This window comes from Pelophylax lessonae (genome assembly GCF_965119305.1).
Source record: "Pelophylax lessonae genome assembly, chromosome: 11".
NCBI lineage: Eukaryota > Metazoa > Chordata > Amphibia > Anura > Ranidae > Pelophylax > Pelophylax lessonae.
In genome coordinates, this window is record NC_138778.1 from 69,839,963 (window position 1) to 69,863,676 (window position 23,714).

The 23,714-nt window shown below is 44.3% G+C and overlaps 1 protein-coding gene across 1 annotated transcript; it reads left to right on the forward strand.

Moving 5' to 3' along the window:
- Positions 1–5,597: 5,597 nt before the first annotated feature.
- RPL23 (ribosomal protein L23) lies at positions 5,598–23,195 on the forward strand. The gene is made up of 5 exons (XM_082271956.1): positions 5,598–5,670; positions 10,410–10,493; positions 12,850–12,978; positions 13,184–13,297; positions 23,072–23,195. Exons 1-5 carry the CDS (start codon positions 5,658–5,660, stop codon positions 23,152–23,154), a joined length of 423 nt encoding a protein of 140 aa, XP_082128082.1. The 5' UTR covers positions 5,598–5,657; the 3' UTR covers positions 23,155–23,195.
- The last annotated feature ends 519 nt before the right edge of the window (positions 23,196–23,714 follow it).

Consider the following 23,714-nt stretch of genomic DNA (forward strand, 5'->3'; position numbering starts at 1 on the left):
GGTCCAATGGTGGGCAGACCACACACTTTCTGGTATAAATTTTTTCATGTAAACAAAAAGTGTCAGAAAAGGCTTGCTCTTCAAGTGGTTAGAAGAGTGGGTGATGTTTGACATAAGCTTCTAATATTGGGCATAAAATGCCAGGACAGTTCAAACACCCCCAAATGACCCCTTTTTGAAAAGTAGACACCCCAAGCTATTTGCTGAAAGGCATGTTGAGTCCATGGAATATTTTGCCACAAGTTTTAGGAAAAAATTTTTTTTTTTCTTTACACAAAGTTGTCACTTAACCACTTGCCTTCTGTGCACTTAAACGCCCTTCCCATCCAGGCCAATTTTCAGCTTTCAGCGCTCTCACACTTTGAATGACAATTGCGCGGTCATGCTACACTGTACCCATATGAAATTTTTATCATTTTTTTCACACAAATAGAGCTTTCTTTTGGTGGTATTTAATCACCTCTGGGTTTTTTATTTTTTACAAAAAAAAAGAAAAAAGACAGAAAATTTTGAAAAAAAAAAAAAAGTTTTTCTTATTTTCTGCGAGTAAATTTTGAAAATAAATTTTTCTCCTTCACTGATGTGCGCTGATGAGGCGGCACTGATGGGCACTGATAGGCTGCACTGATGGGCACTGATGAGGTGGCACTTATGGGCACTGATGAGGTGGCACTTATGGGCACTGATGAGGAGGTACTAATATTCCGCACTGATGAGCACTGATAGGCGGCATTGATAGGCGGCACTGAGAGGCGGCACTGATGAGCACTGATAGGCGGCACTGATGAGCACTGATAGGCGGCACTGCTGGGCACTGAGAGGTGGCACTGCTGGGCACTGAGAGGTGGCACTGCTGGGCACTGAGAGGCGGCACTGACGGGCACTGATAGGCAGCACTGATGGGCACTGGCGGATGGCACTGGACACTGATGGGTGGCACTGATGAGCGGCACTGATGGGCAGCACCATCAGTGCCCACACTCAGTGCCCATAGTGCTGCCAGTCAGTGCTCATCAGTGCTTAGATGAGCAGGCACTAATGGGCACTGACTAGCAGCACTATGGGCACTGATTGTGGGCATTGATGGGGGGCACTGATGGCGGGCACTGTGGGCACTGATGGGGGGGCACTGTGTGTGTGTTTTTACCTCTAGTAATCAGGGCACTGGTGATCAGTGCCCTGATTACATTCTCCTGTGTCCCCGGCGCTGTGAGGCTCCCCCTCCTTCCTCACACTGCAGGCTCCGTGTGAGGAAGGAGCGCCGGCGATGAGAGATGATCTCATATGTTTACATATGAGATCATCGCTCATTGGATGGCCCGATCACGTGGTGAATGGCCGCTGTGATTGGCCATTCACCACGATCTGTGATCGGCCGTGTCCAAGGGACACGGCCGACACAGATTTCCCCCGCAGGGCGCTCGCGGGAGCGCGCGGGGGGCGTGTCACTGGGAGGCCATTTAAAAACGGCCTCCCGAAAATTCGAGTCCGCGCTGCAGCCGTATATAGGCTGTAGCGCGGATGGGGGAAGGTTAAATTATATATTGCTCATATATAGAATATAGAACTATAGAATGTAGTTCTATATTGCTCATATAGAACTACATTCTGCTGCTTTTCCTGAGTACAGGGATACCGCACGTGTGAGACATTTTGGCAGTCTAGCCACGTACAGGACCCCGAAAACCAATCACCGCCTTCAGGCTTTCTAAGGGTGAAAATTGTTGATTTCCCTCCTCACTACCTATCACAGTTTCCGAGGCCATGAAATGCCAAGATAGCACAAACCCCCCCCCCCCCCCCCCCCATGACCATTTTTTGGTAAGTAGAATGTGGCTAGACTGCCAAAAATTCTCACACGAGAGATCTCTGTACTCAGGAGAAGCAGCAGAATGTATTTTTGGGTGTAATTTCACATATACCCATGGCATGTGTGAGCAATATATAATTTCAATGACAACTTTGTGTAAAAAAAAAAAAAAAGCAGCATTGCATGACCGCGCAATTACCAGTTAAATTCACGCAGTGCCAAATTGCAAAAAAATGGCATGGTCATTAAGTGAGTAAAACCTTCCAGTCCAGAAGTGGTTAAAAAAAGATTTTCTCTACTATGCACCTGGTTCTAGGAGGGGAACTAATTTAGATGGTCGCCAAGTTTTGTGACCATTCATACATTTGCAGTTGTAACTATTTTTTGACTAAGTGCTTTAGTAAATCCTTTCTCTGACTAAAAGTAGTCGCTAATGCATAGGAGCCCATTTGCTGACTAGGTGCTACAGTAAATTAACCCCCATGCCTCTTACTAAGTACCTTGGAATGTCAGCTTTCCAAAAAGGGAGTCATTTGGGGGATATTTTTTATTGTCCTGGCTTGTTAGGCCCCCTTCACACTGGGTGCCTCAGTTTGAAGAAGTCCACTTGCTAAGCGTGGATCGATCCACTGATCCCTGATAAGCAGGTGGATGACAGGTCCATCTCCGCTCACTGTGCTGAAACAGACCTGTCAGATTCCTGCTCTCCTCTATGGGGAGATCGGATGAAAATGGACCGCCTGTCCGTTTTCATCTGATCCCATTCGATCAGATCCTCTAGATGGATAGAAAATAGGGTCACCATCGGTCTGAATTTGGCAGACAGTATCGGATAGTGGCAGGTGTCAGCGGACATGTCACCGCTGACATCTGCCGCTCCATAGGGGTGAATAGAGGGTCTGAGCAGGTCTGCCTGAAAAACTAACAGGCGGACCTGATCGGAAAGCCTGTGTGAAAAAGGATAAAGTCTCCTACACACGATCAAATTATCAGACGACTTTTCGTCTGTTTTTTGTTGCATGCTAGTCTTATATCAAAAGTGAAGAGGTTATTACTTTCATGCAAAAATACGCATACCACAGAAGTCAACTTCAGAAGTTATGTAATGTATTGAATTGTTTTGTATGCATTCTTTACTCTCCGAACATGCGTAATCTTGCTCTTACGATTTTTTTCGGACGCAAATTGTACTAATTAAATGAAAATTTGACGTTGTGTTCACATACCATAAAAATTTTATAGCCTGGGGGGGGGGGGTTGGAAAGCATTGTAGGGGTGGAGAGCACGGGGGGGGGGCAGGGAATACCAGGGGGACTGAAGAGCACTGGTGGGGGGAACTGGAGAGCACTGGGGAAGGGAGGGGTGTCAGGGAGAACAGGGGGTTGGAGAGCACTGGGGGAGCCAGAGAGCATGGGGGGGAGCTGGAATGCACTATGGGGAGCTGAAGAGCACTGGGGGGTGCTAGACAGCACTGGGGGGCCAGCAAAAGAAGTTGGATAGGAGGAACGGTGGGGCAGCTGGATATAGAGGAATTAATCTTTCCATATTCCTCCTGCAGCCGTTGAATGCCTGTAGAAGGGAGAGGAGAAGTGGGCATTCAGCGGCTGCAGGAGGAATATGAAAAGATAAATTCCTCTATATGCAGCTGCCCCCGCTGCTTCTCCTATCCAGGCACTCACCTTCCCGCCCCCTGTGAGCAGCGTAGACTGAAGGAGCTGCAACTGCAGCGCTGCCTTCACAGGGAAATGCGGCTGGTCCGGCACTCCTCCCAGTGCCTGGCCCCCCGCTAGTATGACACTGCTCTAATCTCATCGCATTTGCTCCAAAATGGTGCAGGACCTGTTTGGTTGGCACTGGAATTGGATCGAATGGATGTTCACACCTCTGTGACCCGATTCCTGTGTTGCGTAAAAAAACCATACCCGTGAGAAATGCATACCCTCGTCACTTCCGATGCACCTACGTCAGCACCTAACTCATTGAACAGCTGAGGGCCTGACAAGTGCGCGTGCTCGGAGGGTATGGATTTATCACGGTAGTGTGTGTAACGTTACACTTGCGGCGGTTACATTAAAACAGCTGGGCTGCAACATGAGTCATCTCCGCTCCTTCCCCTGTCACTTCCCTCATCTCGGCTAATAAATATAAAAGCGGATCACGGAGCCGTGATCTCCGTCATTTAGATTTCATACACCCGCCGCCGCTTTTACATTTACTTGCCGAGATCACGGAAGTGCCAGGGATAGGAGCGGAGATGACCCATGTTGCAGCCCAGCTGTTTTAATGTAACTGCCGCAAGTGTAACGTTACACACACTACCGTGATAAAACCATACCCTCCGAGCATGCGCACTTGTCAGGCCCTCAGCTGTTCAATGACGTATCCGGGGCTGTAAGCATGCGCACTGCTACGCTGCTCAGCTGTTCCTGACAGGAAGTGACGTGGGTATGGATTTCTTACGGGGTATGGTTTTCTAACGTAACACCTGAACCATTTGACATTTGGCACTGCGCTCTGCGAACCGATCTGGGAGTGTCATTAAAGAGGTTGTAAACCATGGGTGTCCAACTTTTTGGCTCCTCTGGGCCACATTGATTGTAGAGAAATTTTCTTGGGCCGCATAGAAAATATATACTATAGTTAAGGTATATAAGTAATAAACTGCAGCCCCCCCCCGCACTAATTTAACACAACTAGAGGATTATCAAATGAAATGGAATCAGTATATGGAGGTTTACTTCTTCTGAGAGATATTAAAGGAACACTCTAACCACCATGACCAATTCAGTGATTTGAAGTGGTCATGGTGGTATGAGTCAGAAACACTGCACATGCTCACATACCCCCCCTATTCGAGGCAGCCTCTGCCTACCGTTAGTTGGAGGCTGCTGTGGCCATGCCCCCGACCCGACTTCCTTCCTCCCCAGCAAATAAAAAAAATTGTCAGGGGGCAGTGGGCTGCATTGCCTGGGGTTCCGGGCCGCAGGTTGGACATGCCTGTTGTAAACCCTCTAAAGTTTTTTTTAGAGAAACCCATAATGAGCTAGTATGCATCGCATACTAGGTCATTATGAAATACTTACCTAAGAACGAGCCCCCGCCGTGCCGCCCGCTCACCTGTATTATGGGCGACATGTCCAGTCGCCCGTCTTCCAGGATCGCGGCATCCGGCCATCTGATTGGCCGGAGCCACGGTGACGTCACTCACACGCACGCTAGCTGACGGTCACGGCACAGGGCTCTGAAGAAACGGCAACAGCAGCCGTTCCTTCAGAGCGCATGCGCCAGTGACGTCACTGGCTGCATGTAAGGTAAATATCTCCTAAACTGTACATGTTTAGGAGATATTTACAGTACCTATAGGTAAAAGTGTCAGAGGAGGGTTTACTTCCTCTTTAACTTTACATTGACACCCACAGCGGTTCGCAGATCTCAGTGTGAGATTCAGGTGTGATGTGGGAACCGGAAATGAATTGCAGGGTTTCCCAGTAAGAACCAGGACTACACATGAGAAATGTAAAAATTGTCAGCACAGCCAGTGGGTAAATCACGTCCCATTAGTCCTGCCTGTTTTTTCACAGACATTTTAGCAGCCTATAAACACTGTTCCTGAATTGATATATCCGCCTATCGTGTGGGTTAAAGTAAAAAGTAAACTTTCCACGGGCTGCGCTCTACAACTACTGATGACCAAATCTCCTCACGGCTCGTATACCACCCCGACACAGGAAATACGTCATTACGCGCCGCCCGCTGATGTCACGTCACATGCCCGAACTACTGCTCGCGCGGCGGATGCTATATCCCGGCATCCTTTGCGGCGGCCTTTCTCTTTCCGGCTACCAAGATGTCTAAGAGGGGTGAGTGTAGAGAGCGGCGCCGTGCAATCTGTTGCCATCCGCTATCTGCGATGGTTGTTCGTGCTTGTGTTTAATCATGTTCTCTTCTCTGCATTCCTGTCTATCTCCTCCCGGCATTATGACAAGGGTTGCATGGTAGAGAAGGTTGTAGAATCATCGACGGGAGGGGGTGAAAGCAGGCAGCCATGTTTAATGTCGGGGAACGATCCTGTCAGGCAGGGTGTGAGGGTTATATGTGTGGCGGTGTGCTTGCTGTGGGTTTTGCTCATTGTATGTTTTGTATAAAGTTTTGCTATGGTTAGAAAGCATTAGAGCCGGTAGGTGGAGTATCTCGGTGTGCAGCGCTCCATAGTGTGTGCCTGGCCTGTCATTCACACTCCTAAATACTAATGCAGAGCAATGCTTCTTATCAGTACTCTTCCTGAATGGCTCCTGTCATGTTGGAGTAGTCATAGTATCAGGATATGATGTGGTTGTGTGAGGTCTAAGCATGTTTGGGGTGCTGTATATGTTTTATCACGTGGGGTATGACAGGAAACAGTAAAGCCATCATAATTTATACCTACAGGTAGGGTTGCCACCTCATCCCTTTAAACCAGGACACACATTACTTACACAGGTTCTATGGCTGATCAAGGTGGTAATCAAAATCACTTGGTGCTTTATCAGCATTATATTAGCCTCAGAGCCTGTGTAAATAATGTGTCCTGGTTTATAGGGATGAGGTGGCAACCCTACCTACAGGTGAACCTATAGTAAAGCTTACCTGTAGGTACAGTAAATATCTCCTAAACCTGCGCTGTTTAAGAGCGATTTACTTTAGTAGCAGCCAGTGATGACACCGCGCATGCACACTGCGCTCAAAATGAAGGCCATGCTGTCCATTGACAGAGCTGTGTTGCGGCAGTGACATCATCATGTCTCGGCCATTCAAACAGCTGGAGACCGCAAACCCAGAAGAAGACCAAGTGACGATGGAAGCCCTGATAGTTCCCCAATGGAGGACTTTATTTTAAGGTAAGTCTTTCATTGTGTTGCATGCTGGCACGTTATGCTCTTAAAGTGGAGTTCTGCTCATTTTTGTGTTTAATAAAAGTTAGCAGCTACAAAAAGTGTATGTGCTGACTTTTAATAAACCCACTTACCTGTCCAGCGATGCAGCCACCTAAAACCTCGCTTCTCTCCCTCTGCTCTCTGTAGCGCCAGCGCTGCTCTCTGTAGCGCCAGCGCTGCTCTCTGTAGCGCCAGCGCTGCTCTCTGTAGCGCCAGCGCTGCAATAGTGGGCACCCGGCTGTGATAACTTGCGGCTTCACACCCGGGTGTGCGCTGGCAGCGCCTCCCCATTGATCGGGCAATCTTCTGGGACCTGTGACATGTCTCAGAAGATTACAAGGAGAGAGTGGCAAAGGAGAACTTCCACTCAAGCTGCCTAAGGCCCTTTTCACACGACGACAGAATACGTTCTGCTCAGCGGGGATCGATCAGCCGTTCCCCGCTGAGCAGGCAGATGACGGCTCCGTCACCGCTCTGTGTGCAGAGATGGAGCTGTTGGATCCCCACTGTCCTCTATGGGGATATCGGATGAGAACGGACTGCCTGTCCGTTCTCATGATCCCATCCGATCCTCCAAAATAGGGTTTCCATCCGTCCGGATTTCACAGACAGGATCGGATAGCAGCGGGTGTCAGCCGAGATATCTCCGCTGACATCTGCTGCCCCATAGGGATGCATGGAGCTTCTGATCAGGTCCGCCTGAAAAACTGACAGGCGGATTTGATCGGATCATTCGTGTGAAAGGGGCCTAAGCTGTTTGAGCAGTAGTGGGTACCTGTCACCACCCAAATAAACGACATGCCAAATGTCATATTTTTTGGGGAAAGAAGTGCTTAAAGCGGAGCTTGCCATGGTGGGTGGAGCTCCCCTTTAAGGCCCCTTTCACGTTTTTTGGACTGCAGTCGCATAAGTCCTAACCCATGATTTCCAATGAGTACCGTTCATATCTGTGCGACTGTCGCAGCTACTTCAGAGTAGTCCCTGCACAACTTTGATCCGACTTTGATGCGACTTGAGGTCCATAGACCTCAAGATTACACAGGCAGTGCCTCAAGTTGCAGCAAAGTCACATGACTTTCAGGTTGCACAGGTGTTAAAGGGGCCTTAAGTACCCTCTGTCAGATTTTTTATTTTTCCTGCCTTCTGTGTCCTATTGTGGAGATTTTCCTAGACTTCCTGTCTCATAGCCAAACAGGAAGTAAGTGGAAATTCCTGCGAATTAAGGGAATTCCTTGGGGATCCCCAGGTCACCAGAACTAGTGTCCCATTTGAAAGATTGAAGGACAAATGAGGTGAATGTTGGCCATGCATTTAACCCCTTGACCGCCCCTGATGTTAACCCCTTCCCTGCCAGTGTCGGTACAGTGACGGTGCATATTTTAGCACTAATCGCTGTATTGGTGTCACTAACTCCCCAAAAAGCTGGCAGATTTTTCCCAGTCTTGGGGCATGGCACAGAAATGGTTTTAATAAATGGAATTAGGCTATGTCCACTTTGTGATCATTTTTCCATCCATGATCTGGAGCGCATGAGGGCTCTCGTGCCATTGGGTGGATATAAATCTATTCCAAAGCCTGGTTGACCTACCTCGGCATAAGCCCAGGGGGGTCCACACCTGCGGGTGAGTGCACGCTCTGGTGAGAGTCTGCACGCTGGGAGTTGCAGTGATTTACACAAGCATGGAGCACTTTACAGCTTAATATTGGATGAGCACTTTTTTCACTGGCAACCTACTCGGTTATTAAAATCATGGACTGCACATACATCAATGAAATCAAAAAAGAAGAAATTTATATTCCCTTTTTTTTGCTCCATATTGATGAATTATTTTAAATCCAGGATACTGATTATTATTTTTTCTTAATATGGTATATGAATTTATGCACAGGTTTATTTAACCTGTAATAGTAGGAGTATGGCCCTGTAGCACTTCATTCCACATATCTAAATGGGAAGCGCAGCAGTTTCCTACTTCGATTCTGCAGAAATTCTTGCATACCCCTTGTACAGTGCCATGAAAGAGTATTCATACCCTTTGACATTTTTCACATTTTACTATGTTACAACCAAACATGTAAATGTATTTTATTGGGATTTTATGTGATAGACCAACATAAAGTGGAAGGAAAAAGATCAATGTTCAGCATTTTTTACAAATATCTGAAAAGTGTGGCATGCATTTGTATTCAGCCCCCTTTACTCTGATACCCCTAACTAAAATCTAGTGGAACTAATTGCCTTCTGAAGTCATCTAATTAGTAAATAGAGTACATCTATATGTAATTTAATCTCACTATAAATACAGCTGTTCTGTGAAGCTCTCAGTGGTTTGTTAGAGAACCTTGGTAAACTGCATCATGAAGGCGGAGGAACACACTAGACAAGTCGGGAATAAGTTGTGAAGTTTAAAGCAGGATAAGGTTATAACATTTTTTCCCCCCAAACTTTGAACATCTCATGAAGCACTGTTCAATCCATCATCTTAAAATGGAAAGAGTATGGCACAACTGCAAACCAACTAAGACATGGCCATCCACCAAACTGACAGGCCCGGGCAAGTAGTGCAATAATCAGAGAAGCCGCTTGTAGGCCCATAGTAACTCTGGAGGAGATCCACGGCTCAGGTGGGAGAATCTGTCCACAGGAAAACTATTAGTTGTACACTCCACAAATCTGACCTTTATGGAAAAGTGGCAAGAAGAAAGCCTTAAGTCCTATTTGCAGTTTGCGAGAAGCCATGTGGGGAACACAGCAAACGTGGAAGAAGGTGGTCTGGTCAGATGAGACAAAAACTTTCTGGCCTAAAAGTAAAACGCTGTGTGGTGAAAAATTAACACTGCACATGAACCTAAACACCGTCCCCACTGTGTAACATGGTGGTGGCAGTGTCATGTAGGGATGCTTTTCTTCAGCAGTGACAGGGAAGCTGGTCGGAGTTAATGGGAAGAAGGATGGAGCCCAAATACAGGGTAACCTTAGAAGAAAATCTGTTGGTCTGCAAAATACTAGAGACTGGGATGGAGATTCACCTTTCAACAGGACAACAACCCTAAACATACAGCCAGAGCTACAATGGAATGGTTTATCTCAAAGCATATTCATGTGTTCGAATGACCCAGTCACATTCCAGACCTAAATCCAATTGAAAATCTGTGGCAAGACTTGAAAAATTGCTTTTGACAGACGCTCTCCATCCAATGACAGAGCTTGAGCTATTTTGCAAGGAAGAATGTCACCACCTAGATGTGCAAAGCTGGTAGAGACATACCCAAAAAGACTTGCAGCTGTAAATGCAGCGAAAGGTGGTTCTACAAAGCACAATGATGTGTCACTTTGTGTTGGTCTATCACATAAAATCCCAATAAAATACATTTTTAGTTGTAATACGACAAAATGTGGAAAATTTCAAGGAGTATGAATATTTTTCCAGGGCACTGTGCATAGCAGTGACATAGGGGTCAGCGGTAGGAACCAATGAACAAAGCGGGAACACAGAAGATTTATACTCTTCTCCTAATGAAGCAGTGTTTGCAGACATTAATTGGTGGAGGCATTTTATTTCTTTTCAGGTACATCTTATAACCTGTGATTGACTTTTACAACCGTTGCTTTAAACTAAGTATACAGTTGACATCTTTATAAACTGGCATTCGTTTGTTTTTTTTTTTTTTTTTTTTTTTTTTAGGACGTGGAGGTTCTTCTGGTGCGAAGTTTCGCATCTCCCTCGGTCTACCTGTGGGAGCTGTCATTAACTGTGCTGATAACACCGGTATGTTAAATACGAAGATGTTTGTGTTCTAGTTATCCAATTTACTTGTGCATCCAAAGTCTGTTTGCTCTTATCGAAGCGGGACTAAAATCAGCATTGTTCTGGGTGGGCTTTTGTCATAACGTGGAAGTTCATACTTGAATATAACAAGTCATCTGAACAGAGGACTTGTACTGTATACTGGAATATACAGACCATTTAGCTCCATTTAAATGGTCTGTATAACCCCCTCCCGCCCGGCCTATTGTAATGGGACAGCCGAGCGGGAGCCCTGTTATCCTGGGAAGACATTATGAGGTCCTCCCAGGATCGCTTCCCACAGGGAGCTCTATCACCCACCGAGTTTCATTTTTTGAATGAAATTACTGAAATTCATTTCAAAATGTGACACTTTGAGCCACCAAACAGGCTTTTTTTATCCAGAGTAATTCATGCTTGGAGTATTTAAAATGTTATCCTCTTCTGCATTTAAAGTCTACCTTCTAGCTGTTTAGGTATGAGCTTTATTGCTTAGTAACATTGGCCCAGCTTTGATCAATGTAGGTATGCACATCTCCTACCCAACCTCTTCCTTTGTAAGCTGTAAATCACTGTAGTAGTTGCCACCAGCAGTGATAACAGCAGTCTTCCAGTGCTGCCCTTCTGCATAGTAGCCACAGGGGGTCGCTCACTTCCTTCTGCCATTTAAAACTTTTATTTTCTTCAGTGAGGACCAGCTGTTGTCTGATTAGACTAGGTAAAGAGCCTGGGTGGTAATCTATACCTTGTCCAATCAGAGAACATACATAAACTTTGGGGCAGTATTAATAAGGTAATTGCAGTAGCAAATCATATGGAAATAAATGTAACTATTTTTATTTGTTGGAATAGAACAGTTAAACTTCAAAATTTTAATTGGAAGAAAATTATTTTTTTCGATTCATATTTCTTGCTGACCAATATTTGGCATGCTGGGAGTAGGAGGGGCTTTCTTTTTTTATTTAGAGCTTTGTTGTCCAGTATACTGAAGGAAGCCACATAACCCATGGTTGAGAATAAAGATCACATTGCTTTTACTGTATTCTCAAAGGAATTTTTCAGACAAGTAAAAAATCCCTTTTTTGCCTTTATTTAAAGTTGTATTAAACCCCAAATCAAAATTGCAATATATTGCAGCGTATAAATCCGCGGATGTGGTAGCTGCATTCATGCTCCCCCCCCCCCCCCCTGTTTTTATCTGATGATCTGGCAAGTAACACACCACCTGCAAGAGAATGCCTACACTGTGGATGAAGAAGCACCGGGGCACCTTTAGACAGCAGCATTGTTAATCTGGGGAGGGGAGTGTTTGGGTTTACAAGCAGATTTAGATACACTAAACCAATTAACGGCAAACAGATTTGTCCGTTTCTGGTAGTTTTACATAAAAGCTTATCATTGTAAGCACCCTTGTCTGTTAAACAGTTTGTCTCAACTCTCTAACTGCCACATCTGCAGGGCAGCTTGTTCTCTTGAAAAACATACTGACAGGGTCCCCAGGTGAAAATAAAAAAACAAGCCTAAAGAAAACATGCAGCCATCACATCTAAGAATTGGTAAGCTGCAATATAAAAAATGTTTGCTTTTGGGTTTAATACTGCTTTAATGAGGTCATAAACCGAGATGGGGCTTTACGTGTGCGATTTTGGTTTGGAGTTCAGTTTTAAAGCTTAACGTTTACTGTGCCTTTAACTTGTTTGGGCCAAAACAATCTATTCTCTTTACTAGATGTGCCTGCTGAGCAGACTGTATAAACGGAATGTTCCCTCAGCTACATATAGAGATGTTCCAGCCGTGGGACAGGAACTTACCACCTCGTCCTAGAACAAAATCAAGTTGTTCTAAGGTCTTTATAGTTAATGAATGAATGCGCACTTTCCTCTGGCTGAGATGGAGATCACAACCTCATCAGCCTGTCTCAGCAAATTAGAGGAAGATTTGTGGTCATAAAATGGCTTCCTCCGAAGCTTCTATCCCTGAGTTAGTTTTAAGGGATAAAATGGTTCTGGGAAGTATTTAACTTCTGTACAAAAAACTGACTTGAATTACAGTAAAAGGACTTGCTTTCTAATGCACCAAAATTTATGGGGAACTATGATAGGCTGGTGTTTTTTGTTGAAGTAAAAAGTGCTTTGTGTGTTTCTTTTTTTTTTTTTTTATATTTAAACTTTAAGAGGCTGCTGTGCTACTTTGATCGGCCTTGGTACAATGCTGCTTGATCCTCTTGTGCACATTTCTGGATCAGCAAAACAAATGTCACATTTTTGTGTGCGGTTAGATTTTCTTTTGCTTGATGATGTTCATTTTTTTTTTTTTTTTTTTTTTTTTTTTTTTTTAGGTGCCAAGAATTTGTACATCATTTCTGTTAAAGGAATTAAAGGACGCCTGAACAGATTGCCAGCTGCCGGTGTTGGTGACATGGTGATGGCCACAGTTAAAAAAGGAAAACCTGAACTTCGGAAAAAAGGTGGTGTTTTGGTATCCTCACACATGAAAATATATATGCGGTATTTGTAAATGTAACTTGTGTCATTTTCTAGGCATCTGCTTTATGAATTCCTAAAACATCTCAGTGCTTTTGGTCTGATAAGCCTACCTGCTTGTGGTGTTTTATGAAAGAGCTTAAAGCTTTAGACCTTAAATGTAAATGGGATTTGTTTTTACCTCAACAGTGCATCCTGCAGTGGTAATAAGACAACGAAAATCATACCGGAGAAAAGATGGTGTGTTCTTGTATTTTGAAGACAATGCGGGGGTGATAGTGAATAATAAAGGAGAAATGAAAGGTATGTATTGCATAAAATTTCCCAATGTGCACAGGTGGGAATTGTTGGATTGTTTTGTGTGCTGGCACCAGGCAATTGGGAAGAAAAATGTATTCTGCTGGAACAAAGTTAGGCCCACCTCAAACAGACTCTGCCTCCATGTAAGTTAAAGGATTTGTGTATGCTAATTTTGACTTGGATTGTTTCAGGCAAGCGTTTCATTTGTTTTTTGTTCCATTTGTCTGTTTTTAAGCAAGAAACCCATTTTGTTTTCTTTTGTCATCTTTGATTAGTTTCTTCTATAACAAAAAATATACACAGTAACAAATGGTGTTAAATGAACAGAATAAGGATTTGTTTTCCTCTTTCTTGGCAAAAGACATAACTGAACTGATGCTTGTGTTATGGGACCCTTCTATTTGAATTAGCAACAGTTTATTTTTTTTTTTCTATAAATGAAGTGTTCAGTTTAAATCTGAAATGTACATTTTTTATTTTTTTTATTATTGCACCGGGGATGGACTTGCCTTCAATGTCCTGTGTGCTGATGGCTGCTGTTTGGTTTAAATCTGAAGTTCTGTGTCCCACATTGATCTTCCAGGTCAGTGTGAGTTGCTGTGCCTGTGACAAGTGCTGACTATACCCACCCTTTCTGTCCATGTGCTTCATATAAGTTCCCACAAAATAAATTGAAGGTGGCAGAGATTTCTACTTATCAACCCATCTTCTAGTCAGAGTGCTTTTCATTGATGGAAATGTTAGCACAACTTCTATGGATATGGCATGACAGTGGAAACAAGTGGGAATAGTTTGCACTCGAGTATGCCAATTACAGGTGCAGCCCCTTATAAATGTAGCCGGGGCAGAGGACCTAAAATTTTAAATTTGACACAGTTGGCAACCTGCATGCGGGACACTTAATTCATGGTAAACACTGGCCCTGGTGCCGTTTAGTGTTTTTTTTTTTTTTTTTTTTTTCGTGTAATTACTATCTTTAATAGGTGCAAGTCAACACCCAATCATGTGCTTGTGATTATTCTGGCCTTAGATCATTGTGGATGTTTCCTCACTTTATTTTTGACGTGACCCAGTGTAGCTATCATTTTTGCTGCACTAGTCTGGCCTATGACTAGTTCTAAAGCTGGTGGTAGTGCTGAATGAGAAAAACATCCCTTTACCTAATATACAGCTGGTCTCTATTCAAATTGGCATTTTTCTCTGTGGTAAAGATTAAAGCTTAATGATTGAGCATGGGTGTAATCTACTTGGTAAGGTGCTGCTTGTGCTCAACTATTCCCAACATTCAGCACCATGTTCTGTTGAACTCTTGAAGCACCATGTGACTCACCACTTTGTTCCACTGCCTGTCTACAGCGACCGCTATGTGAGGCAACATGTCTTAGGAGACACAAGGCAGTCTGCTTCTTACAGGTGACTTCAGCCCATGCTCCCGTAGTGGTTCTGGGAGTGTTTACACCAATATTCCCATAGAGAGCTAATGCATGTCATCTGAAACCTGGGACTCCCTATCCTTATAGGGTTATCATCCGTCTTCTGCAGCTCTGTTGGACAGGTCCAAAATCTTCCCTATGTCCACAGGGACTTCAATGTCCACCTTAGTCTTCTGTTTGTGCCCAGTTGTTGGAGCAATCTGCATGCAGATGCTCCAAGCGAGCCCTGGAACTATCTTGGGCAGTCTTTGACCTTCTGGATCCTTTACATCAAACCGGACTGCAGCTTGATACAGTGGGGTTGAATTACTAAAACTGGAGAGTGCAAATCCTTGTGCTTCTTTCTAATAGGGATCGACTGATTATCGGCAAGGCCGATATGCACTTACCCCGATAGATCGGTATTGGCCCTGAGACTGGCCGATATTTTTGTGACGTCCTTCTGCCTTAGGCCACCTCCCTCGCCTTGGACAGCCTTGTCTGGAGTCGGGACTAGTCTCGCAGGAGTGTATCACAGCCATACTCACCCACAGCAGCCCGGTGCCAGCCAGCCACAGGCACTGTGCCAGCGAGCGAGCCACCACAGGGTGCAAGCAAACCAGACATTAGGCATTAAACAAAAATTAACATGTTCAGTACTAGATTTGTGTCATAATTTTTAAATGTACAAAATATAGGCCGATACCGATATGCAATGGCCAAAATATCGGTATCGGCAATGAAAAAACGATATCGGTTGATCCCTAGCTTCTAACCTCATCTTGTTTATCTAGGGGTTGCGAGAAGGGGGGAAAAAACCTTGAAGCTGATTGGTTTCTTTGCAGAGCTGCACCCGATTTTTGCTCTCCAGTTTTAGTAAATCAACTCCAGTGTCCCAACTGTATATTTTGGGAGAGGCTGTTAAAGTTTTTTTTGAGTTTACTTAAATGTACAGGGTATTTTCACATCTTATTGAAGAGTCAATGTCTGAGACCCTGGGTCTTGTAGGCTTCCACAGTGGCAGACCTTTTGGCTTCAGCCATTAAGTCATTCTTTGTTACGGGTATGTTAACTTTGACCCTCCAACTGTCGCATAGTCTGGTTGAAAAAAGGCACAAGTCCATGTAGTTCAACCAGTGTGAAACTACATCATGTCACTGAGACTTGTGGCTGTCAGTCTTGCGGTGCCTCATGGCACTTGTACTTCTGCAACAAACGGAAGGTTGAAGTCTGCAACAACAAACGGAAGGTTGAAGTTTGCCTACCCCTGTTCAATGCAGGCTGTAAACGCCTTGATGGATCCTGGGCCATGCCTGATAGTTTGTCAAACCATTTTCCTTTTGAGAAGAGATTTGTAAACCTGTAGTTGGTGACCATTGTGGATACATCTGTGTTCAACATTAACCCTTCTGTAGTATGTCTGGTAAAAGTGTGCTCAGTTTGGAATCGCATCCCAGTGTAAATATACAGTTTTTGCACTGTCCTGTTTAGCAATAACCATTCTATCTGTCAGAATGGGTATCCCTTGGTTTCCCCCCACAGCAAAGATGAGCCCCTTTTTATAAAGCGGGCAGAGCCTTGCGCTTTGGTTGTGATGGCTTGTTACATCAGCACTTTGGGATGCCAGGAAAAAGCCTCTACATGGGACACCTTTAGAGCTGTTAAACATCTGGTTCTCTTTTTTGCTTTTTAGAATCTTCATATCTTAAGACCTGCTCCTGACAGTCATTAGCAATGCGATTGGTGGCCAGTGTGTGCTCCTTCCTCAACTCAGAGGCTCTGGAAGGTTCAGTGGAAATTTTCTGCTTGGCAATTAGTGGCCATAGGCCTTCAGAGCCGTCCTCCACTCAGGCCTAGTCTAAAATCAGATACTCTAACCCTTCTGGATCTACATTAAAGTGCTCCCCCACTTCCACAAGTTGTGGGGGTTACATGTACATCCAGGAAGGTCCTCTGCCTCCCTGGCATTTTGCTCCAGACACCCCTTTTAGCCCATTGGCTAACTGTGTGTGACATGAGTATCCTTTCCAAACTCTGCAGTATGTTCCCAAGTTTTGCTGGCTTCCCCGTACCCTGGGACTCCTTGTTAAACCGGCATCTGGAATTTCACTCTGTTCAGGAAAATGTTACATCTTTTTCATACTGTTGAACCTCTAGTGGTAATTGGCACACCTCGGTATTTTCACTCTCCAGGACAACCCCCTGATTTACAGGATCAGATTCTACTGCTTCTTTTCCTGTCTGCTTGGTACTGTGGCAATACCTTTTTATTTTATGCTGCACTGGACCTTTACAATACCTTTTTTATTTTATGCTGCACTGGACCTTTATGCCTACTTCTGTGCTTTTTTTTTTTCTGGCATCCCTTTGTGGACGTTTGACGACCTTCCTTAACCACTTGCCTAACTCTCTTCCCAAATCTTTACACCCCCTATAGATAAGTATTGGAGAAGGTTTTACGTTTGTGCTGTGGACCGGTTTATTCCACAATAACTTTATCCATTACGTAAGATAGCAAAATAGTTTGATCAAATACGGCTTTCTTTTTGTGATATTTTCTTGCAAAGAGTGTGCTTTTGCAACCTTTAGATCAGGGGAATACAACCTTTAAAGAGGTGGTTATCTACCTGAACAACATGGGAGAAGTCAAAGATCACCCAAGCAGTGTTGCCCACTCCTCAAACTTGATTTAAACCGAATTGCCGTAGTACCATGTCTCAATCGCATGCATTGCACGGCAAACGTGCGTTTAAATCAGGTAGTGAGGAGGCAACATATTGCCTCCTCGCCACCTGTCAAATACAGATCGCTTTTCAGGGGAGCAGCAGTGGCTGCTGCATTTGTGAATGAGCCCTTCGTTGCAGCGGCACTCTTAGGGCCCACTTACACAAAGTTGGGGGTGGTAAAAACCTGCAGTTGAGTCACTTTAATGCCTGCAATCCCTGCATTTTTTTGCCAAAAGTGTACACATGTTGCAGCAGTAAATAAACCACCTGTTGCTTTTGCTGGGTGCTACTGCCTGCCTGCAGCGACCCATTCAAGTAAATGGGGCAACTCAGCAAGTGCCCTGTAAATGCATGTAACTTTTGTTTGCTGTACTAAACAAGGTTGCAGAGCATTTACGGAGTTAGTGATGTGCTGTGGCATATGTACACCCCTGGCCACTGCAGCTAAAGGGGGAGCAGTTGGGACTGGAGTGGTAAAACACTTTAACGTTTGAGTTTTACCACCGCCCAAACTACACATGTAAATGAACCCTTACTGTTGTTGGCCCCCTATAAGGCTGCTTTTACACTGATGTGCTGCAGTTTACCTGCTCTGCGGGAGCAGCGCAGTGCATCTGCAACTTTTGAGTTAGCTGCGCTTTGTTAGACTTATATTATATCATGCAGGTGTGGCACGCTTTCTGAAAGTGCACCAAACCCTCAGGATATCATTGAAGTCTGTGGCAAAGTGCAGCAAACCTGCAGGTACACTGTACCCGCAGTGTGAAAGCAGCCCTATACTATTATGCCCAGTTTATTGCTTCACACTAACCTGAAGATCTCTTCTTTCCTGCTGCTGGCGCCACTCTGCAGACTGCTAACCGGGAAAAGAAGTTGAGTGCAGTTATCACTCCACATGATGGGATAGAAGCCAGCACTACAGAAGAGGCATCCGCTTATGTGGCGCTTGCTCCCTGCTACTACTCCACCTTTACAAGTAGTAGCTCTGCATTGATGCAAGCCCAGACCATGATCTACCAGTCACCTTGCGCTATTAACGGGTTGTTGACCCCTGCTTTAGATAAAGCCACAGAACCAAAGTAAAGTGGTTGTAAAGTCTCATACACTCCCATTATCAATTCTCTTATCTGGCAATAAAGTATTTTTTGTTAGTAGGTTTTTTTTTAAGCACTTTATGCACTTTCTTTGATCAGTGATTTTAAAAACAAAATGTTACTGTAGATAGTGACTTTTATTATGTTAAATGTACTTTTAAAAAAGACACTAAAAATATTCTAGTACAAAGCATTCCAGACGTTTTTTATTTCTCCTTCGTATAGTGACAGACACAGCTCCTGATCTTTATAACCATTGGGTTATACTGCCCCCTACAGGAGTAGGACACTAGGCAGAAAAATAATCTGGCTATGCCTATGGGCAGTCCCAGGGGTTATACTCCCTACCCCTGCTATAGGTACTTCAGTTTTTTTTGTTTTTTTTTTCTGCCTAGTCAGGAGTAAGGACCTAGTTCCCTTGCTGTGATCTCTGGTCCTGGCAAATTTTTTTAGATTTTTTTTTTTTTTTTTCTCCTGTTTTTTTTCTGTGAGATCTACAATCAAATGCCATACTGGTTGACTGGCTGAATAATCTAGATCCAGTGGTCACCCCAGTCTGGCCAGCGAGCATGCGCAGACCTCAGCTTTGCGCTAGGTCGGCCACAACATAACCCCACTGGATGGGGGCTGACATAAAAAAAGGCCTTGACGGATCTCCCCTTTCAAGGGGATCGCCTGTTTGAGGCTACACTGGATGACATCATTAAAGGTCTCGCAGGGGGTAAGAGTACTTTTTCTTCCATAGGCTACGAAGGGAAAGGAACTTCGTCGTAGACGTGGGCCCTCCTTTTGGCTCATACAGTTTTTTTTTTTTTTTGTCCCTCAGGGTTGACTGACAAGGGCTCGAAGCCTTTCAGGGCCTCTTCTGGAGGATCCAAATGAACCTGGTCTGGCAAGCCGGGAGCGGGCTTCTCCAGGCCCGCAGACGAGCCTCCTTCAGCTTGAACGTGCACCCTCACACGTATCGGGGGTGGGGGGACTTCCCTGGTGCAAGACAAGTGGGTCCACGAAGTTGTTTGGTCTGGTTAAGATTGAATTTCCTTCTAAATTGCGCCTGTCCATAGACCGTTTACAGGGTCTGTTTGGGGCTGTACAAGACCTGTTGCTTCAAGGGCTGATTGTCCCTGTTCAGAAAATTTTCAGGGTATTTACTCAAACCTGTTTACAGTTCCCAGGAAGGCAAGGTGTGTCCAATCCTGGACCTCAAGGTGCTTAACTGCTTTGTGCTGGTGCAATATGTGACGGTCACCATCTCTTCCCTTGCTTTGCCATGGGAGAGGAGCATTATCAGTTTGTGGAGTTACCCTTTGGTCTCTCCTCTGCTCCTCGGGTCTTCACAAAAGTGTTAGCCCTGGTGCTAGCGTTGTTACGCCAACGGGGGATCGCGCTAGCGGGCTGCTTGGACGACCGCCTTCTGCAAGCAGAGTCCCCTACGAAATTAATTCAGGTTGTTGCTGGATAGGAATCCCCGTGGGGAGGTTAAGACCTGGGTATAATTCAGCAGGAACCTGTACGTGTATCATTAGTCTGACCAGGGCTAGAAAACTGGCCACGCTGTCATCGAATGCCTAATGTGGTCAGTTTTTGTTTGGAAAACAGAGGTTCTGGCAAGAACCCCAGGTATTTCATACGAAGGAAGCAATACAACTCTTGTAAGCTTCATCAAGCAGGGTTCCTCTTGTACTAACTTGTATGGTAGGAGCCGGTTCACACTGAGGCGACACGACTCCTTACTACTTCGGGGGCGACTTGTGCAGTCCCGTGCACCACGACTTTGGAGCGACTTGCAGGGACTTTACATAATGGAAGTCTATGCAAGTCTCTCTGAGGTCGCCCCGAAGTAGTACAGGACCCTTTCTAAGTCGGAGCGACTTGTGTCGCTCCTATTAGAACGGGTCCTGTATTGGTCAATGGACTGCGAGGGAGTGCAACTTGTCATGCTGACAAGTCGCGCTAGTGTGAACCGACTCTAAATGTTGTCAGCCTTCATTTTGTAAAACGCTGAGCAGATGGTTGGTTCCATAAAAAAAAAGTAATACAAAACAGGATACGTGCATGGTATTGGTGTTTCTCAACTCCGGTCCTCAGGGCACACTAACAGGCCAAATTTTAAGTATTACCTTGGGAAGATGCAAACTAGAATACTGCAATCACTGAGCAGCAAATTATATCACCTGTAATGTATTTGTTTTCCTGCAAACCTGGCCTGTTAGTGTGCCCTAAGGACCGGAGTTGAGAAACACCGGTATAACAGACCCTGATCAGGAATGCGACATGTTGGGTTTACATATTCCTTAAACCTGCCAGAGCCCCGGATTTTTGTGCTTTGACAGGTGTGGGGGAAAAATGAGAAACGACTAGTTAAACAGTGCGAGCTGCGGTGAGGTCACTTTGTTCCCCAATTTCACTTCTGACAAGTTTTAATCGAACTGTCAGTCTTTCGAAAGGATTAATACTAAATAGGTTAAAGGAAAATCTGTACTGGGAGAAATATGAAGGCTGCAATTGCTGACCTCCTGAAAATATCTACTTTTACTGGCCTCATTTCTTTAGGAAACTGAACTCTGGAAGTTTTTTGCCTGAAAAAGAAAATGCAAGTAGTTGCCAGTATTGTCTGGTCTCCCTTCGATCTTTTCCTATTAACTCTCCAAACATTCCGCTACTCTGCCTGAAGGCAGCTATCTTGATGGAAGCAAGGCTTTGCATCCTCATGTCAGAGCTTTGACAAGTACAGTGAGCAGCACAGTTTAGTAGTTAGTGGCAGCACTGTGTACTGTAGGTCTCACTTCAGATAACCAGCAATTGGGTTGCAGTCACAGGGGTACCTAGGTACTTTCACCATAAAGTGCTCTGCTGTTTTTCATGAGGAATTCCAGACAAAAGTTACCCTTTTCAGAGTATTGCTTAGGTAGTTACATTTCTAGTTTTCCTCTAACATAGTGAATCAAAAGTGGAACTGAAGATTTGCTAACACAATAGAAAATTCAGAATTTCTATTCTACATACTTGTTCAGAGCTTGACTTGGACAGTACTGCAGCCTTTTGAAAATGGTGGCAGCCAAGGAGTGCTCAGGAAAATTATTTAACCCTTTGACTGCCAAGAATTTGTCCTACACATATTTGCAATCTGAGCTCCACACAATTTACTGTGGCAGGGGGGTCCTCCTGCCTGAAATCACATACCTGTACGTTTTTTAGTGCACTGGGGCATGTGCACTGCCAGTGACCCACTTCCGCTGTGATTGAAAACAGCGGGTCCAATGGATGTGATGTCCCCCGGACACACTGATCGTTTTCAGGAGAGGCAGGAGATTTTGTGTCTCTGCTAAGCAGGGACACAGATCTGTGTCCCCCCTCCTGCACATATGCCCCTGATAACCGCTTCCTTGCCAGTGTCTGTACAGTGACAGTGTGTTTTTTGTTTTTTGTTTTTTTTTTTAAGCACTGAACACAGTTGGGTCACTGGTCTCCAAAAATTATTACTTGGCGTCATATTTGTCCGCCGCACTGTCGCAGTCCCGCTAAAAATTGCTGATCGTGCCAATAGTAGTAAAAAATGTGGGAGACCTGTCTTCACATCCTTCCCTAGAAAAAATCCCCCAGCCCCCCCCCCCCAAGGTATACTGATTGAGTTGAGCTTTAATATTCTATCCTGTATGGAAGTCTTGGTATAAATATTAACCTGTAATTGAAATAAGATTCCTCAAATGAGCAAGGTTATTGGGATTGCAATGGTGATTACCATGGTTTCTGATTTCAGTGAAATGCCTCTTTTTAAAGCACTTGTTGTGTCTGTTTAGTGGCACTTTGAGTTGTCGATGAAGAGGAAATAAATGCACTGCTTTTGGGTGAGGAGGTGGCTACATGTGCCATACTGTTTCAATCAGCGGTGTGACATTCTTCAGGACAGTAACCTTTTTAATATTTAGATGCCAGGTGTGTTTATAGTGTTCTTTTAAAATTGGGCTACTTAAAGCTGTAAGTAAACCTGTACATTACACATGGTCAGTAAAGAAATCGGGTCACTTTGACAGGCTCTGTAAATAGGCTTTTACTTCTGAGGGTGCAGTGGGTTGTAGTAACATTTAGGGCATCTGCAGTGGTGGTGAAAAAAAAACTCAATCGTACACCAATAATACATCATGAGCATAACAAGTTCTACTGCTCTACATTCATGCTCATGATGTATTAATGATATGAGATAGGAGTGTCTTACCTGCTGCCCTCATTTTGTTATAGTACAGCTCCCAGGGGTAAGAGCACAAAGTAAATATACACACTTTGAATTCAGTGGCCATTTTCCTGGAGTCCTTTTCCTGTCAGAGTACATGGGAGAAGGGCGCTCTTGGGGTGTGTTGTCTGAGTGGTTAAATTTGGGCTCCATTATAGTGTTGGGAGCATTCTGAACTTTGTATATGCAATATGACCTGTTCCTTCAAAGATATCTGTCACTTATATTTACTAATTCACATTCTTGGGATTCACTTTATTATTTTTGACTAGAAAATTTTCTAAACTATTAACGCTCTGTTTTTTGCTTTGTAGGTTCAGCTATAACAGGCCCGGTGGCAAAAGAATGTGCAGACCTGTGGCCCAGGATCGCCTCAAATGCTGGAAGCATTGCCTGAACATGCCATCTGTTTGTAAAATAAAGTTCTTGTTACAAAGATGTTATTTTTTTGTATTCATTTTAGTATAGAACTGCGCTAAGGCCTTTAGCCTTTTCATGAAGTTTTTTTTTTTTTTTTTTTTTTTTTGCAAACAAATGAGTGCTCATACATGCAATGTGTGCACTATCATTAACTGCCACAAAAAATTCTGGAAAATCTCTATATAAAGTGCCTTGTGCAATAAAAAAAAAAATACCAAATTCATCAAATACAATATGTGCAAAATGTATTAATACAAATCTCTTTAAATCAATATATACTGAACTGCCCTATGCAATGCAATACTGTATAACATACATCAGAAAATCAGTGACCATAAATACAAAAAAAAAATCATATGAGCAAAATTTTCCAATAATAATTTGCTCAATAAAGTCCCATGCCATAAAAGGTGAAAGGAAAATGTTTCAAGTGATTTCTTCTGTCTGGACCTTCAGGTGTGTGCTTAACCACTTAAGCCCCGGAAGATTTTACCCCCTTCCTGACCAGGGGGTATTTTGCGATTCGGCACTGCGTGA